The following is an 18,569-nucleotide window of genomic DNA, read 5'->3' on the forward strand; positions in this document are numbered from 1 at the left end:
TAAACTAAGCGAATGTAATAATAACCTCACTAATCCACGAAAAAATAGCAATCCCCTTTCTTCTTTAATCTAGAAAATTTGAGCCAGGTGTCTTTACTTGAATATCCCGCCTCTAATTTGAGGATAGCCAATTATTGTTGGCTCCCTACCACCCATCAATCATATAAACACACTTCCTACAGACCAATATCTCAGTTTAACCTTATTTTATAGGTTACGTGTGCTTGTCTGAGAACAGTGAAATGGCCAGTGCTTCAGTGTTGCAAGAAGAGTTCTGTTGTCCTATCTGTTTGGATCTGCTGACGGACCCGGTGACTGTTACCTGTGGACACAGTTTCTGTTTGAAGTGTATTACGGGGTGCTGGAATCAAGAAGACTATAAGGGTGTTTACAGCTGCCCCCAGTGCAGAGAGACCTTTACTCCCAGACCTGTTATTCGCAGAAGCACATTGCTGGCTGATGTTGTGGAGAAGCTGAAGAAGATCGATCTCCTAACTGATGCTACGTCTCCTTGCTACGCTGGACCAGACGATGTGGAGTGTGATTTCTGTACTGGGAGAAAACACAAAGCCATTAAGTCGTGTCTAACATGCATGGGCTCTTACTGTGAGGTTCACATCCAGCCTCACAATGAGGTGGCCTGTCTGAAAAAGCACAAGCTAGTGAACGCCTGCTCACGGCTACAAGAGAAGATCTGCTCACAACACCACAGGATCATTGAGGTGTTTTGTCGCACAGATCAGAAGTTGATATGTATGCTCTGTACAATGGACGACCACAATGAACACAAAACTGTCTCCGCTATAGCAGAACGAACTGAGAAGCAGGTTAGCTCTCTCTCTCTCTCTCTCTCTCTCTCTCTCTGATTATTTGCTTAACTGAATTGAATAGAGTGAGAATAGTGATCAATCTGTTTAAATCGTCAGTATTCTGCCAATACCCATCTTTGTATCTGTTGTAAATGTTGCCTCAAGCTATTGGATATTTTCCTGTGTACATTTATCCACAGAAAAAGTTGTTGGACATGAAGTGGGATAATCTGATGCGAATCCAGCAGATTAACAAGGAGGTGCAGGAGGTGAAACAGGCAAAGAAGTATCTGCAGGTGATCACTGATAAACATGACTGATGTAAACTGATGTTTGTTGCACACATCTCTTATCCCCTAGCAACCCCAAAATGGCTGAATGCTGTGGGGTACGAGTGTTTCTGGTACTTGTTTTTTTAGGTGTTGATTGGCTCTGCAAAGATGGCAAAAAGGCACTTGTCTGCATGCCAATGCGCTGAGGAATCCTTTGCGATGTTTGAAAATGAGCTGATATCAGTGCCTCTGTCCTGTCAACAGATGTCTGCACAGGTAGCTGTTGAGGACACAGAGGAGATCTTCACGGAGCTGATCAGCTTCATGCAGAAAAAATGCATTGAGGTAAAAATGTCTATCAGAGCTCAGGAGAGGGCAGAGGTGAGACAAGCTGAAGAACTCTCAAAAGAACTGGAGCTGGAGATCGCTGAGCTAAAGAACAGAAATGCTGATATGAACCAACTCCAGCCAATTGAGGACCCCATTGATTTCCTTCAGGTAACACTACTAAACCTCGGCTCACCTACAGAGAGTCTTGACTCGCCATAGTTAGATGGGTTCTATCAAAGTCCTTAGAGGCAAGTCTCAAGATCAGGCTCCTATCTAAATTAATGCGAGAGATCAGGCTCCTATCTAAATGAAGGGGAGAGATCAGGCTCCTATCTAAATTAATGGGAGAGATCAGACTCCTATCTGGATGAATGGGGGAAGAAAGATCCATAACTCCTCATAGGATGGTCAAACGGACATTAACACTATCTATCAAGGTTCTATCAAAACCCTCTCATCATAGTAAATACCTTGAAGTTGGTCTTTGGTCTTCCCTACCTACTCTTTTCTAAAGATCTTAAAGTTACACTCTTGATGCCATTCATCGGACCATGTAGGGACTGCAGGCTGTGTTACTCTGGGGCGGCAGAATGGCAAACCACAAAACTGACTGCAGGATATTAAATGTCCTGTCTAGTAAAACAACAGCACCCAATATCCTTTCCAAAAAAATATACAAAACCATTTCTACAACATGCTTGTTGTTGATGTGTGTATTCATCTATATATGAACAATGCTGGGCATAAAATGGTGTGCAAGTTACACCTTTGGGATTTAAAACTCATTTTCTCAGTTCATGATGGCAGGTAACTTACTGAACAGGTACTGTTGGTCTGTGACCTGTCTGTTTGATCCCCTGTAGAGTTTCCAGTCACATCTCGCCTCACCTGCGGCTAAGAACCTTCCCAAGGTTACTTTTAAAACAAAGTTCTCCTTCAGCGAAGTGATGAAATCTGTCTCTCCATGTCTGAAGGAGAAAACAAAAGAGTTCCACAAGGCAATACACAAAGGTAGGCCTTCCTCCTAACATTAATGCTTCCTAAAAAAAAGCTTTAGTATTCATCACTAAGAAAAATCTATTTAGGTCAGAAATCAAGACAGTCAACACACTATTATTATTATTATTATTATTATTTTAAAACCCCTAGTTTGTAGACACAACTTTTCTGTAACTCCCATTTCCAAACCTGATTCAGTTGTTTAAAGTAAAAAGTTCAATATATATGAAATATATTGCACCATTTAAAAATATGTATTGAATCGGCAGCTAAAAATTATTGAAATATCGAATCTGGAGGTCTGGCAATGTTTGCCTCTATTCTTCACGTAGCAAGAGGCAACTATATAAATGCCTAAAATGCCCACTAGGTTGATGCTGTATTCATACTATAGACTAAAATAAGGATTAAACCATATTAAAACTACATGACTGAAGACTACTACCCAATATTACCATAAGGTTTATATGCATGAAATGTAATGTAAAGTATAAAACACAAACACACATTTGTATATATTTTGCTGTTTATTCTATTCATTTATTTTCCTTTTCTTTTGTGGATGTTATCTCACTCCGAAATCAACTATAGCCTACTGCCACATCAGTGTACAGAGGCTATACGCACTCCCAATGAAGGGTGTAGATAGGAACCAAAACATCTTATATCGCTGGTCCTAATGCAGAGACAAAGCACCATGAGTCATAATTATGTTGGCCAACAATAATTTGAATTGACGGCATTGGCTGACACATGTGTTTGTCTTAAATGGCGAAACATTCCATAACATTATTACTTTCTGCCAGGGTTGATTTGTGTTGCATATAACCACAAGGTGATATCACTGTATTTGCATATGTGGCCCTCAATTTATACAGAAATATATAGTGTTCTTCTCATCTACTGGGTGATGGCAGTTAGGAGAAGTTTTCCGTTATTCAGACATGACTGCCTCAGCTCCTTTTCTAGTTACAGGCTTCATGAAAGGGGACACGGTCAAACGGACGGTTCCTGAAGAACACTGCGGGTTTTACAGAATCAACAGACATGCTGCTGACCTCACACTCCGCATTAATGGTGTGGTGACCGGTAAGGCCCTTATGGATCTACACCCATTACTATAAAACACATGCTGAATTACACCCATTACTATAAAACAGATGCTGAATTACAAGTTTAAATGTGATTAACCCTAACCCATTACTATAAACACATGCTGAATTACAAGTTTAAATGTGGCCTTTTAAAAATGTATTATATTGCTGTTTATTTTTCAATTAGTGTTTTTGTCATTACCACTCATGAATAGCACTTAAATTACTGCAAGTAGCAATGACCCACAGCTACTCTTTTTGCAGCCATCACAGGGTCAGCTGTGACTGTGGACTTTCCAGACTATCCTGGCTGGAGCGGGAGTGCGTCCAAGATTGAGCTGGTGCTCTGATACACGTCATTACCTCACGATGGCTACCACCTGAACCACCCAGTCTTCCCGTGTAAATGCTTTGGTTAATACTCTATGTACATGTCTCTCTGGGTACAGAGCATCCTCTTTTCATTTTGTGTTTTTTTTTATAGAGAACATTTTGAAATAATTTCAGAGTGTATTCACTAACTCCCATGTCTGCCTTTCCTAGAGCTCAGTATTTTATTACATTACATGTTAGTTTCTTATATAAAAGTGCATATCACCTTTGGATGTGTGCCTCAACAGGAATGTTGAATTATTAATAAATAAAATACTTTTACACTTTTAATGTGTCAGATGAATTGTTTGTTGCATGCACATTAGTTGTTTTAGTGATTGGAACATGGCAACATGACACTTCTACATGCACCTCTCCCAGTGCTTCCCACCTCTCCCAGTGCTCCCCATATACCACAGCACTTCCCACCTAACCCAGCATTTCTTACCTACTCTACTGCTTCCCACCTACCCCAGCGCTTCCTAGTACAAAGTAGGTGGTTAAGTTTTTCCTAACCCAATTCCCTGTGTGGTTATCGAATACACATCTGCAACAGACTCGGATAGCAAGCTCCACTCTCACATTCGTGGCTGATTAAATATGCATTGTGACAAAGTATTTGTAATTCAGACCGTGAGTAGGTCATGAGGAGACAACAAAGACTGGCACATGGGATTATTGTATAAACTGTTATCACTATTTTTAAATCGTTGTTTTTGGGGTGTATGCAACATTGCTATGTGCCTACGTGTTCGAAAATAACCAGGAAGAAACATCAAACACACTACAATTGTCAAAAGGTAAAACCGAATTTTAAGCAAAAGACCATGCTCACAGCCATGACTAGAACCGCTAGCTGCCCTCTGCTGTTTTTTTTTAATTTATTTTTTTAAGTAGTTGTAAAGAATGGTTTCATGCTTTTTTTCTTTTCACGCGACAATGCATGACTTCATTGACAACACGTATGAAGCTAACCATAGGGTCGTAAAATAAACTAAGCGAATGTAAAAATTACCTCACTAATCGATGAAAAAAGGGCAATCCACTTTCAAGAACGTTTGAGCCAGGTGTCTTTACTTGAATATCCCGCCTCTAACTTGAGGATAGCCAATCATTGTTGGCTTCCTACCACCCATCAATTATCTTCACACGCTTCCTACACACCAATATCTCTGTTTGGCCTTATCTTATACCTTACGTGTGCTTGTCTGAGAACAGTGAAATGGCCAGTGTTTCAGTGTTGCAAGAAGAGTTCTGCTGTCCTATCTGTTTGGATCTGCTGACGGACCCGGTGACTGTTACCTGTGGACACAGTTTCTGTTTGAAGTGTATTACAGGGTGCTGGGATCAGGCAGCCCATAAGGGTGTTTACAGCTGCCCCCAGTGCAGAGAAACCTTCACTCCTAGACCTGTTATTCGCAGAAGCACATTGCTGGCTGATGTTGTGGAGAAGCTGAAGAAGGCCGATCTCCTAACTGATGCTACGACTCCTTGCTACGCCGGACCAGACGATGTGGAGTGTGATTTCTGTACTAGGAGAAAACACAAAGCCATTAAGTCCTGTCTAACATGCCTGGTTTCATATTGTGAAGTTCACATCCAGCCTCACTACGAAGTGCCTCGCCTAAGCAAGCACAAGCTAGTGAATGCCTCCTCACGGCTACAAGAGAAGATCTGCTCACAACACGACAGGATCATTGAGGTGTTTTGTCGCACAGATCAGAAGTTAATATGTATGCTCTGTTCAATGGACGACCACAACGAACACAAAACTGTCTCCGCTATAGCAGAACGAACTGAGAAGAAGGTTAGCACTCTCTCTCATTATTCGCCTAACTGAATTGAGTGAGAATAGTGATCAATCTGTATAAATAGTGATGGAAATTGATATTACCATTAATTTATAGACTTGCATTGCAAGCATGTTCTCCTGTGTGTGTGTGTGTGTGTGTGTGTGTGTGTGTGTGTGCCATGTGTATTGATAGTCTTGGTACACCTTTGTTTAAAGCCCCTAGCAGACATCCCCCCCTGCCCCAGGTGGAGGAATACACATCAATGGTCCACCATTTTGGGCCTGTGTGTGTTCCTTCATAGGAAGATCCCCTCCCACTCACATGCCCCCTTCCCCACATTGACCTGTAACAAACCAATGCTGACCCATGTAACCTCCCATGATTGACTGATATTTAACCTGTAACACTGTGGTGCCTCTTTAGTCTTTGCCTGCCTCTACCTGATGTTGGAATTGACTCCCTGCAGGAGCACCTTGAAATACACCTCCAGAAATCTTTGATTCGCCTCGTGGTCTTTTGTCTAATAGAATGTTGGCCTGAGATTTCCCATCAATAGTATTCTGCCAATACCCATCTTTTTATCTGTTGTAAATGTTGCCTTAAGCTATTGGATATTTGCCTGTGTACATTTATCCACAGAAAAAGTTGTTGGAGATGAAGAGGGATAACCAGAGGCAGATCCAGCAGAAGGAGAAGGAGGTGCTGGAGGTGAAACAAGCAAAGAAGTATCTGCAGGTGATCACTGATAAACATGACTGATGTAAACTGATGTTTTTTTGCACACCTCTCTTGCACACTGTTGTTTTTGCCCCCTAGCAACCCCAAAATGGCTGAATGCTGTGGGTTAAGAGTGTTTCTGGTACTTAATAATAATAAAAAGTAGTTCATTTTATTTGTAACGCACTTTTCTTTCAGAAGAATCTCAGAGTGCCAATCTCAGAGTACTTGTTTTTTTAGGTGTTGATTGGCTCTGCAAAAAGGCACTTGTCTGCATGCCAATGCGCTGAGGAATCCTTTGCGATGCTTGAAGATGAGCTGATATCAGTGCCTCTGTCTTGTTAACAGATGTCTGCACAGGTAGCTGTTGAGGACACAGAGGAGATCTTCAAGGACCTGATGATCTTCATGGAGAAAAAAAGGATTGAGGTAAAAATGTCAATCAGAGCTCAGGAGATGGCAGAGGTGAGACAAGCTGAAGGACTCCTGAAGCAGCTGGAGCTGGAGATCGCTAAGCTAAAGAACAGAGATGCTAAGATGGAGCAACTCCAGCCAATTGAGGACCCCATTGATTTCCTCCAGGTAACATCACTAGCCCTCTGGTCACCTACAGAGTCTTGACTCGCCATAATTAGATGGGTTCTATCAAAGTCCTTAGAGGCAAGTCTCGCCACTCAGCAGCCATCTTGGCAACGCCACTGGGCAGCTATTTCAGCCAATCAAGATCAGGCTCCTAACTAAATGAATGGGAGAGATCAGGCTCCCATCTAAATGAATGGGAGAGATCAGGCTCCTATCTAAATGAATGGGAGAGATCAGGCTCCCATCTAAATGAATGGGAGAGATCAGGCTCCTATCTAAATGAATGGGGAAAGATCCATTACTCCACATAGGCTGGTCAAACGGACATTAAGACTATCTATCAAGGTTGTATCAAGACTCTCTCTTTTCATATAAAAAACTATTGAAGTTGGGGCTTCCCTACCTACTCTTTTCTAAAGATCTTAAAGTTGCACTCTTGATGCATTCATCGGACCATGTAGGGACTGCAGGCTGTGTTACTCTGGGGCGGCAGAATGGCAAACCACAAATCTGACTGCAGGATATTAAATGTCCTGTCTAGTAAAACAACAGCACCCAATATCCTTTCCAAAAAATGATACAAAACCATTTCTACAACATGCTTGTAGTTGATGGTGTGTATGCCTCTATATATGATCAATGCTAGGCATAAAATGGTGTGCATGTTACACCTTTGGGATTTAAAACAAATGTTCTCAGTTCATGATGGCAGGTAACTTACTGAACAGGTACTGTTGGTCTGTGACCTGTCTGTTTGATCCCCTGTAGAGTTTCCAGTCACATCTCGCCTCATCTGTGGTGAAGAACCTTCCCAAGGTTACTTTTAAAACAAAGTTCTCCTTCAGCGAAGTGATGAAATCTGTCTCTCCTTGTCTGAGGGAGAAAACAAAAGAGTTCCACAAGGCAATTCACAAAGGTAGGTCTTCCTCCTGACATCATTGCTTCATGAGTATTCATCATTAAGAAAAATCTATTTAGGTCTGAAATCAAGACAGTTATGAAAAATAAGTTCCATTATTTATAGTCACCATTATTATTATTTTAAAACCCCTAGTTTGTAGACACAACTTCCCTGTAACCTACATTTCCAAACCTGATTCTGTTGTTTAAAGTCAAAAGTTCAATATATATGAAGTATATTGCACCATTTGACTAGCCTGACGATGTCATACTCATAATTCTAGTCAGAATATGAGTCTGATACCGCTCCGTTGGACTGTGATTATGGGGCGTGTTTCAACCGAACCAGGAAAAAAAATGCCTCTTCGCTCAATTGGATATATCTAGAACCAATCAGAGCAACGTAGTATGACCATAATGTAGACCATGGGGCCAGCTGATACATTAAACTTTTACCGGATCCCGTAGGAAGGACGGCAAAAACATCTTTTCGATCGACAAATGCCTTGATCGCGTTTCTCTGTTCCTCTTTCAAAATGAATGTGCTGTCAATGTCTTCTAAAACAGACTCGAATTTCCACATTTCAGCTCTCCAACGGCAGCCATGTTTGTTGAAAACGAATTCACCCCAAAAGCTCTTTGGTGACGTGGTTGATTACGTTAGGGTTGATCATCTGTCCATCATCGTATAAAGCCCGCCCTGACAATTTGATTGGTCTATCTATCTCCTCACAGATTTTTGTGAGGAGATAATTTCTCCCCAACGGAGCGACACCAGACCGAACTTCCCGACCAAAAAAATTGTGGGCGTGGCTAAATTCGTCTGGCATCCAGGCTACCATTTGACCGCAGCATTTACAGAATTGCAATATGGATTGAATCGGCAGCTAAATATTATTGAAATATATCGAATCGAGAGATCTGGCAATGTATGCCTCTATTCTTCATGTAGCAAGAGGCAACTGTATAAAGGCCTAAAATGCCCACTAGGTTGATGCTGTATTCATACTATAGACTAGAAAATAAGGATTAAACAATATTAAATCTACATGACTGAAGATTACTACCCAATATTACCATAAGGTTTATATGCATAAAATGTATTGTAAGGTATAAAACACAAACACACATTTGTATATATTTTACTGTTTATTCTATTTGTTTATTTTCCTTTCTTTTCTTTTGTGGATGTTATCTCACTCCGAAATCAACTATAGCCTACTGCCACATCAGTGTACAGAGGCTATACGCACTCCCAATGAAGGGTGTAGATAGGAACCAAAACATCTTATATCGCTGGTCCTAATGCAGAGACAAAGCACCATGAGTCATAATTATGTTGGCAACAATAATTTGAATTGGTAGCATTGGTTGACACATGTGTTTGTCTTAAATGGCGAAACATTCCATAACATTATTACTTTCTGCCAGGGTTGATTTGTGTTGCATATAACCACAAGGTGATATCACTGTATTTGCATATGTGGCCCTCAATTTATACAGACATATAGAGTGTTCTTCTCATCTACTGGGTGATGGCAGTTAGGAGAAGTTTTCCGTTATTCAGACATAACTGCCTAAGCTCCTTTTCTAGTTACAGGCTTCATGAAAGGGGACACGGTCAAACGGACGGTTCCTGAAGAACACTGCCGGTTTTACAGTAGCTACAGACATACTAATGGTGTCGTGACAGGTAAGGCCCTTATGGATCTACACCCATTACTATAAACACATGCTGATCTACACCCATTACTATAAACTAGTGCTGTCAGTTAAACGCGTTATTAACGGCGTTAACGCAAACCCATTTTAACGCCATCATTTTTTTATTAGATTAACGTTCTTTTTGGCCTCGCAAACTGCGTAGTAGGCTAAGGTTACGGTTTGAGTGAATGGTGAGCGCGATACGGCGAACTGGATGATAAAAAGCTTCTGAATGGAAAGTTTACTTTTAAAAGTTGTGTTGTGCAAAAGAAGCGAGCTTCACTGTCTAAAAATGTCAACAGGGAGCTGGCTGAAAGCAAAGAAGTAGTAGGCTTACCTTTTATTGGTAACCTAACTGTTACGGTTCATTTCTTCTGAAATAAGAGACCTGACTGCTATGTTCCCAGCAAACTTGAAAAAAAGAAAATATTAAGCCATGGTTTAACTGCACTATAGGCTGTCCTTGTTTACCTGAATTGTGCACTTTATAATTGTATTTTGTACCGCCCTGTTTGGCAATGTTGGTTTTCAATAAAATAAAACATTTGCATAAAGCAAGCCAATACACTTTTCAATGTTGATAAGGGCATCAAAATAAAAATAAAATGATGGAAAAAATAAATAAAGGGACATTTAGAATAGATCAAAAAATTGCGATTAATCGCAATTTAATTTTTAGTTAACTATGACATAAATGCGATTAATCGTGATTAAATATTTAAATCGTTTGACAGCACTACTATAAACACATGCTGATCTACACCCATTACTATAAAACAGATGCTGAATTACAAGTTTAAATGTGGCCTTTTAAAAATGTACTATATTGCTGTTTATTTTTCAATGAGTGTTTTTGTACACAGTCATTACCACTCATGAATAGCACTTAAATTACTGCAAGTAGCAATGACCCACAGCTACTCTTTTTGCAGCCATCACAGGGTCAGCTGTGACTGTGGACTTTCCAGACTATCCTGGCTGGAGCGGGAGTGCGTCTAAGATTGAGCTGGTGCTCTGATACACGTCATTACCTCACGATGGCTACCATTAATGATTACCTACATTACATTAGCCCTTACGACCCACCTGAACCACCCAGTCTTCCTGTGTAAATGCTTTGGTTAATACTCTATGTATATGTCTCTCTGGGTACAGAGCATCCTCTTTTCATTTTATGTTGTATAGACAGGTTTTTTTTTTATAGAGAACATTTTGAAATAATTTCAGTGTATTCACTAACTCTCATGTCTGTCTTTCCTAGAGCTCAATAACCTCAGTATTTTATTCCATTACATTTTAGTTTCTTATATAAAAGTGCATATCACCTTTGCAGTAGTACAACATAGGGGAACTTATTATCCTAACACACATATAACCTTTATGGCAATGGGGCTGTGATTATTATTTTTTTCTTCTCATGGATGTGTGCCTCAACAGGAATGTTGAATTATTAATAAATAAAATACTTTTACACTTTTAATGTGTCAGATGAATTGTTTGTTGCATGCACATTAGTTGTTTTAGTGATTGGAACATGGCAACATGACACTTCTACATGCACCTCTCCCAGTGCTCCCCACCCACCCCAGTGCTCCCCACCTCTCCCAGTGCTCCCCACCTCTCCCAGTGCTTCCCCACCTACCCCAGTGCTTCCCCCCTACCCCAGTGCTCCCCACCTCTCCCAGTGCTCCCCACCTACCCCAGTGCTTCCCATATACCACAGCACTTCCCACCTAACCCAGCATTTCCTACCTACCCTACTGCTTCCCACCTATACCAGTGCTTCCCACCTATACCAGCACTTCCCACCTATACCAGCACTTCCCACCTACCCCAGTGCTTCCCACCTATATCAATGCTTCCCACCTCTCCCAGTGCTTCCCACCTCTCCCAGCACTTCCTACCTACCCTACTGCTTCCCATGTACCACAGCACTTCCCACCTCCCCCAAGTGTGGGGTTACACCAAGGGGGGGAGGGGGGGGGGAGCAGGGTGAGGGTAAAATAACACAACGAGAACCCTAAACAAGGTTTGGTGTTAATTCATTTGAACCAACGAAAACCCTTAACAACCCTAAACTGGTCAACTTTGACTTACAGCATAGTAGCCTTTCACCAACCTATTTGGTGATTTAACTTCTAGCCTACTATGTATATGTACACATAAGGGGCTACTTTGTAGCCGATATGTTAGATGGGATAGCTAGCCTAATTAATACAACGGACATGCACCAAATATCAACTAACCCAAAGAATGGAATCTTACATAGCCAGTCATAAAACCATATTTGATCCAACCATATTTGATCTGTTTTAAACAAGAGGTCTGATGAAATGTTTGAAATAGTTGACTGACGGATTGATGGAATGAAATTGAAAATTGTTTCCACATTTGAACAATTAAACAATGTTGAGGAAAACCTTAATATTGTCATTTATCATTTAATGCCCACCTTGTCTGCTTTTGTCTGTGAAGGGGTTAGTGAATTACAGGTGCAGTGAAGTAGTACAATTGAAATGGCATCATAGCAATAACAAGACCAGATGATTAAAATAAGCTAAATGCCTTTCATTGATGAGGGAGAATGAGTTATGATTTGATTTCTGATGATTTATTTGTATTTAAATGGATTTCTCTTCAAGAGCCTTTCGTTTATCAATGACTTCATCATCACCTATTTTGTCTAGCCCCTGTCGCCATTGTGCTTGCTCTAAGAGGGTCCAGGCACTGGGCTCTGTTAAGCACCTTGAGACAATTGTATTGTTTTGGCGCTATATGAATACAATTAATTGAATTGAATTGAACATGTCTGTATTTTCCTGATGATTAACCTGCATATAGTAATTGGGTTGGACTCTAAGGACGAGTAGGAGGAAGTACAGATACCAGCTGCCATAGAGGTCTTATGAGGTCATATCCTGCTGGACTCTCTGTCAGTGTTTGTGTTTGGTGAGACCCTCAACCCAGACCCTACGTGTGCCTAGTCTAATGAATGCATTAGTCAAATATATGACTGATGAAAAGACAGCAGGTATGAAAACGGGTCAGGGGTGAAAAAGGTGAGAAGGATATTACCCCTCCAGGGGGGTCCGGGGGCATGCTCCCCCGTAAGAAAAAATGTAATATTACATATTTTAAAGCATCAATCTGATGCATTTTGAGAGGCTTTTTTTGCCGACCTGGGGAGAGCTGGAGAAACTTAACTTCAGCCATGAGTCCAAAATTATTATGGCCTCCTTACTAAGTATTATGCACTGATGTCACTGGGTCTAACATACAGTATAAGAGGCACAATGTGGTAAGGGCACCACAAATGGCTTAATGCATAGCCCCCACAAGAGATGGTGGACATGCTGTAACTTAACTTGTCTACTCTTCCATCATGATTGACAGCCAATACAATGTTATGTAATTCAGATTTTAATTAGGGCTGTCAATAGAGACAAAAAAATTAACTAATTAATCTCACATTTTGAAATGCATTAATCTAAATTAATCGCGATTAAAAGTTGGTTTGACTTCTAAAGACTAAATCTTATAAATTAACGAGTAATCACTTTCAGACAGCGTGTATTTTAGACACTGTTGTTTAATTGTATTTATTTATTTTTAACACAAAACTACACGCAGAACTGTTTTCAAAGAGGCTCAGGCCTATAACTCATAGCTATAAAGTGCCAGCCAGGTACAGACTGTGCGCCGCGCAGGGTAGATGTTAAAATGGAAGTATAGCCTAGCAGCTGCCAACATAATACGGACACTATCAGTGCCTAAAGTGGTCAGTTTGCCACTTATCTCCCATCTGTTTGAGACGTCGATGAATTCCTCTGCACAGTCCTCCGCTGTATTTCGCGAATGTTTTTTTTTTTTTTTTACTTCCAATGCAAAAGATCTCAACTTCCATACATTGTCAATAAAATGAACTGTGACACCCAGGTAATTGTCATTTCTGACTGACGTCCAGTTGTCACCAGTAAGGGCGACGCTGGCAGCTTGTTCGAGGAGCTGAATTTGTCGTGCTCTCTCGCCGTCATACAACGGTAAATCGTAAGAATTGTCCCCTGAAGCAATTCGAATCACTTCAGACAGCCCACCGTCCTCATCTATGTTGATGGGCCGACAGTCACCGGCAATCTAAACTGCGTAAGCGTTGGTAACCTTTTCACGGACTGGTCTAGTTATTTTCCTAGTGAAGTCGTGGATTGTGAGTTGGCGACCATCTAACCTGGGACTGCTTTCTGTCGGGTGCTTTGCATTAAGGTGATAGCTAAATTCAGCTTGACAAATGCTACATACAACTTTAGTTTTGTCGGTTGTTCCGTCATTTTCACTTTTAAACAGAAACTTTCCGCCCAACAATCCCTCTGCTCTCTCCATCTTCAACTATCGTCTCGGTCTCTCCTATTCCTGACTGCAGGCACGCGGCGGTTTCGTGTCATGTGTCAATGCACATCGGAAGTAAACAAAGTTGCGTTAACTGCCTTAAAATATTTTATCGCATTAATCTCGGCCACAATAATCTCATAGATTAACGCGTTATCTTTGACAGCCCAATTTTAATACATTTTATTGGCAAAGATAACAATTTACATTACAGTTCGTAATACTCTCAGAACCAGATCATTTTTTCTTCTTTGCCTGAACGACCAGTGTCTTCATGGCCCGCTTTCGCTGTTTTGCCATGTCTCAGCCTCGACCTTTTCTCTTCTTCAGCAGGCGTGCTTTCAGCTTCTGAAGGTGGTCTGCACTGGTGATGCAAGGCAACTTCGCGTTAATATTTCCATGCACTAGCGCTCCCTTCTGGCACGCGCACCTGTTCGCAATTCACTGAATCTCGCGCTCCCTTCTGGCACGCGCACCTGTTCGTAGTTCACCCCCCCCCCCCAAAAAAAAATTCTCATCGAATCTACACGATTCACGTAGGTCACCTATTTTGGTTTCAAAACGGCGAATTTCGCCGAAAGGTGAGGGATTTTCATGCCTGAGACAGCCAACTGCTTCACATGGGAAACAAAATGCTGGATGTTTACTTGAAATACATTTAATATCTTCACAACAGTTCAAACCATTAAAGACAATCAAAGACATACTCATGAACTGAGCAGGCATGTCATCGGATCTGCTAACTGAAAGCCACAGCACCCCCGTCAGTAAGTGCTCTTGACCGTGCTCCTCCCTGCATGCTCTTCCCATAGGAAATAATAACCTGGACTTCTGATCTTTTCCTATGGAACAAATTACCCAATACAGTCCATACACATGAGTCAGCATAGGCATACATAAGGGAGGTTATAAACCTGCACTTTGGATTTAACCAGAGAAGGGGCAGAACATGTTTTTATAGGCCATGGGTGCGTAAAGGGTTATCATATGAATTGTTTTTCTTTCGTAATATGTTATATATTTGATAATTTCTTAAATGGGTTTGCCTTGAATGTCCAGTTGTGGGATACCATGTTTCTTAATAACACAATAGTTTTTTAAATGAATTAGGGAATTTCTAGACTTCTGCAATGTTGCCCTGTGCCTTTAAGGCCAGTGTGCGCACATAACCAGGAAGAAACACAAACACTCCCACTTCTGGTGAAACGAAACCTATTTAGCTTTCCTTGTAGCCAGCACGTGTGTGCCTGTGTGGTAGGTGAAATGGCCAGTGCTTCAGTGTTTCAGGATGAGTTCTGTTGTCCTATCTGTCTGGATCTGATGAAGGATCCGGTGACTGTTACCTGTGGACACAGTTTCTGTTTGAACTGTATTACGGGGTGCTGGGATCAGGAAGACCATAAGGGTGTTTACAGCTGCCCCCAGTGCAGAGAGACCTTCACTCCTAGACCTGTTATTCGCAGAAACACATTGCTGGCTGATGTTGTGGAGAAACTGAAGAAGACAGAAGTCCAGTCTGAAGACACGTCTCCTTCCAACGCCGGACCCGACGATGTGGAGTGTGATTTCTGCACTGGGAGAAAACACAAAGCCATCAAGTCGTGTCTAACATGCATGGGCTCTTACTGTGAGGTTCACATCCAATCTCATTATCAAGTGGCCTGTCTGAAAAAGCACAAGCTAGTGAACGCCTCCTCACGGCTACAAGAGAAGCTCTGCTCACAACACGACAGAATCATTGAGGTGTTTTGTCGCACAGATCAGAAGTTAATATGTATGCTCTGTTCAATGGATGACCACAACGGACACAAAATTGTTTCCGCTATAGCAGAACGAACTGAGAAGCAGGTTGGTTCTCCCTCTCCTCCCTCTCCCCTCCTTCTCTCTCTCTCTCTCTCTCTCTCATTGTTTGCTTAACTGAATTGAAAAGAGTGAGAATAGTGATCAATCTGTATAAATTGTCAGTATTCTGTCAATACCCATCTTTGTATCTGTTGTAAATGTTGCCTAAAGGTATTGGATATTTGCCTGTGTACATTTATCAACAGAAAGAGTTGTTGGTGATGAAGAAGGATAACCAAAAGTGGATCCAGCAGAAGGAGAAGGAGGTGGAGGAGGTGAAAGGGGCTTTGAAGTCTCTGCAGGTGATCACTGATAAACATGACTGATGTAAACTGTGTGTTCCTCCCAGCAACCCCAGTATGTCTGAACCCTTTGGGTAGGAGTTGGGTTCTGTAGAATTGGTTTATTTTTTGAATTTCAGTTTTCACATTTCGTCAGTTCAGTTTATTTCCCTTCTGGTGCGTTTTAGGTTTGTCTTGCTCTGCACAGACGATACAAGCATAGACACACACATCTTTGCAGGTCTACGGCCTAAGAATTTTCTTTTTTAAACAGTGATTGAAAATGTGCTAATATGAGTGCTCCTGTCTTGTTAACAGGCCTCTGCACAAAAAGCTGATGAGGACACAGAGAGGATATTCACGGAGCTGATCAGCTTCTTGGAGAAAAAACGCTCTGAGGTGAAAGAGTCGATCAGAGCTCAGGAGAAGGCAGAGGTGAGTCGAGCTGAAGGACTCCTGAAGCAGCTGGAGCTGGAGATCGCTAAGCTAAAGAACAGATATGCTGAGATGGAGCAACTCCAGCCAATTGAGGACCCCATTGATTTCCTTCAGGTAACACTACTAGCCCTCTGGTCACCTACAGAGAGTCTTGACTCACCCTAATTAGATGGGTTCTGTCAAGACCCTCTCTTGTCATCATACAGAAAAGACCTCGAAGTAGAGGCATCCAGACCTATTCTTTGTAACTTACAGTCCCCTACAGAGTTAATGTGCACCAAACCCAACACACCTGATGCTTCTCATCAGCCATTTAAGGACAGCAGGGTCACGTGTGTTTCTTTGGGATTGCTTGATGGCAGCCCACACAACACAGTGTGATGCTACACCTGCCTAAAATGGCACATACAGAGCTGAACTACAGTGCTTTATTTAGGAGAGATAGTAATCATTCACTCCAAAATGCATCTCAACATCTATGAAATATATCAAAATAATTGTTTTAAGTGTTAAATAATTTCCTGCCCTGCCAATGGTTTAAAAATCTCACATTTTGTCCATAAATCAGTTATATGAACAATTTCCCCCAAATAATTTATGTTTATGGTGTGCATGTATCCATTTCTGGAAAATGTTGGGTGTGTGTGTTTTAGGATTGATAGTAAAACCCACAACCCTTCACCTCTGAGACCAATGGTCTAGATAGCACCTTTTTATCTAGTCCTCACGGCCTATGATCCGTCTATTTGATCCCCTGTAGAGTTTCCAGTCACACCTCACCTCCTCACCTGCGGCTAAGAACCTTCCCAAGATTACTTTTGACACAAAGTTCTCCTTCAGCGAAGTGATGAAATCAGTGTCTCCGTCTCTAAATGAGAAAACAAAACAGTTCCTCCAGAACATATTTAAAGGTAGGCTTCTTCAAGATGACATGTAACAAGCCTGAGAGGACCCTTTTATGCTCATTTTCAATGTTCATGATTTTATTATCTCCTCTCTTCTGGAGTAAGGCCTGGTTTGCTGCTTTGATATTCTCAGATGTTTTCTGGGATATAACTATTAAAGGGGACCTCTTATGTTTATTTTCAGTGTTTAGGATTTAACTTTTGGGTAAAATGTGCTTCAATGTTTCCAAAAACCTTATTTTTCTCTGAAACACTCTGTTAGAGCTCATGTGTCTTTAAGCCACCCTCTCGACGAGCCCGGTGTGCTCTGATTGGTCAGCTCACCCATTCTGTTCTGATTGGTCAACTGCCAGTGAGGTTGAAGAGAACTTCATGCCCGTTGCAATACAGCATAAAACTGAAGTGAAAATGACCTGACATTTGATGATTTCCAAAGCAAAGTACTGCTTGAAAATGATGCAAATCATTTGTTTGATAATAAATTATCCGAAGGTTATGATTGAAAACGATTTTGATTAATTAGATTGAACTCTCTTTTTTTAAGTTTTGTTTTTGGGCTTTTGCCTTTATTCAGATAGGGCGGTGAAGGCCTTTATTCAGATAGGACAGTAAGTATCCGTCTCCGTCAATCCGTCAATACATCGCTATTTACCTTGTGGGTAGTAGCATGCTAACATTAGATAGCTGGTTCAGACACCTCGCAAATCCCCTCAGACGTATTTTTCAGTTACAATAACAGGGTTTTTATATTGTAGTCTATTTCTCTGTAACTTTAAAAAAATCTAAGCAAAAAAAAGTCAAACAAACAACTTTTAGGTATAAGTACGACCATCTACGGAGTTTTTTTTTTTTTTAGCTTTGCGCTCCTGAGACGTGAGCATAAACGAGATCTGATTGGCTAGCGCCTGTGCTGACGTATTTGCATGAAAGGCGATTTGATTGGCTGACGAAAGCGTTGCCTCTCAAAAAGTTGAACATTTTTCAACTTTCGCCCCATGAAATGCAAGCAACGCAATGGAACCCAGCGGAACCCAACGGAACCCAAAAGAGGCACAATTCAGTTCGGCAACGGATGACGTCACCCCATTCAAAGTGAACAACAATATCAGTCAACGATAACCGTTTAACGCATTGCAACGGACACGTAT

General features: G+C 41.3%; 2 protein-coding genes across 3 annotated transcripts in view; both read left to right on the forward strand.

Annotated features, from left to right (window-relative positions):
• Positions 1–182: 182 nt before the first annotated feature.
• On the forward strand, positions 183–4,749 carry LOC105892838 (E3 ubiquitin/ISG15 ligase TRIM25-like). The gene is made up of 6 exons (XM_031581768.2): positions 183–827; positions 1,010–1,105; positions 1,346–1,579; positions 2,275–2,422; positions 3,380–3,499; positions 3,769–4,749. The coding sequence occupies exons 1-6, from the start codon at positions 243–245 to the stop codon at positions 3,852–3,854; spliced, it is 1,269 nt and encodes a 422-aa protein (XP_031437628.1). The 5' UTR covers positions 183–242; the 3' UTR covers positions 3,855–4,749.
• Positions 4,750–15,185: 10,436 nt separating this feature from the next.
• The window catches only part of LOC105897367 (E3 ubiquitin/ISG15 ligase TRIM25-like), a 28,072-nt gene continuing 24,688 nt past the window's right edge, over positions 15,186–18,569 (forward strand). For both annotated transcript variants that reach the window (XM_042709700.1, XM_042709699.1), the window contains exons 1-4: positions 15,186–15,803; positions 16,004–16,099; positions 16,397–16,630; positions 17,277–17,427. In XM_042709700.1, coding sequence (XP_042565634.1) covers positions 15,219–15,803; positions 16,004–16,099; positions 16,397–16,630; positions 17,277–17,427 — 1,066 coding nt within the window. In that variant the 5' untranslated portion in view covers positions 15,186–15,218. The remainder of the gene's footprint in view (positions 15,804–16,003; positions 16,100–16,396; positions 16,631–17,276; positions 17,428–18,569) is intronic.

Source organism: Clupea harengus, chromosome 2 (genome assembly GCF_900700415.2).
Source record: "Clupea harengus chromosome 2, Ch_v2.0.2, whole genome shotgun sequence".
NCBI lineage: Eukaryota > Metazoa > Chordata > Actinopteri > Clupeiformes > Clupeidae > Clupea > Clupea harengus.

Coding starts and splice junctions, on each gene's coding strand:
- LOC105892838 (XM_031581768.2), top strand. CDS start 243: ATGGCCAGTGCTTCAGTGTTGCAAGAAGAGTTCTGTTGTCCTATCTGT. Junction 1,106..1,345: donor AGGCAAAGAAGTATCTGCAG/GTGATCACTGAT, acceptor TCCTGTCAACAG/ATGTCTGCACAGGTAGCTGT. Junction 1,580..2,274: donor ACCCCATTGATTTCCTTCAG/GTAACACTACTA, acceptor GATCCCCTGTAG/AGTTTCCAGTCACATCTCGC.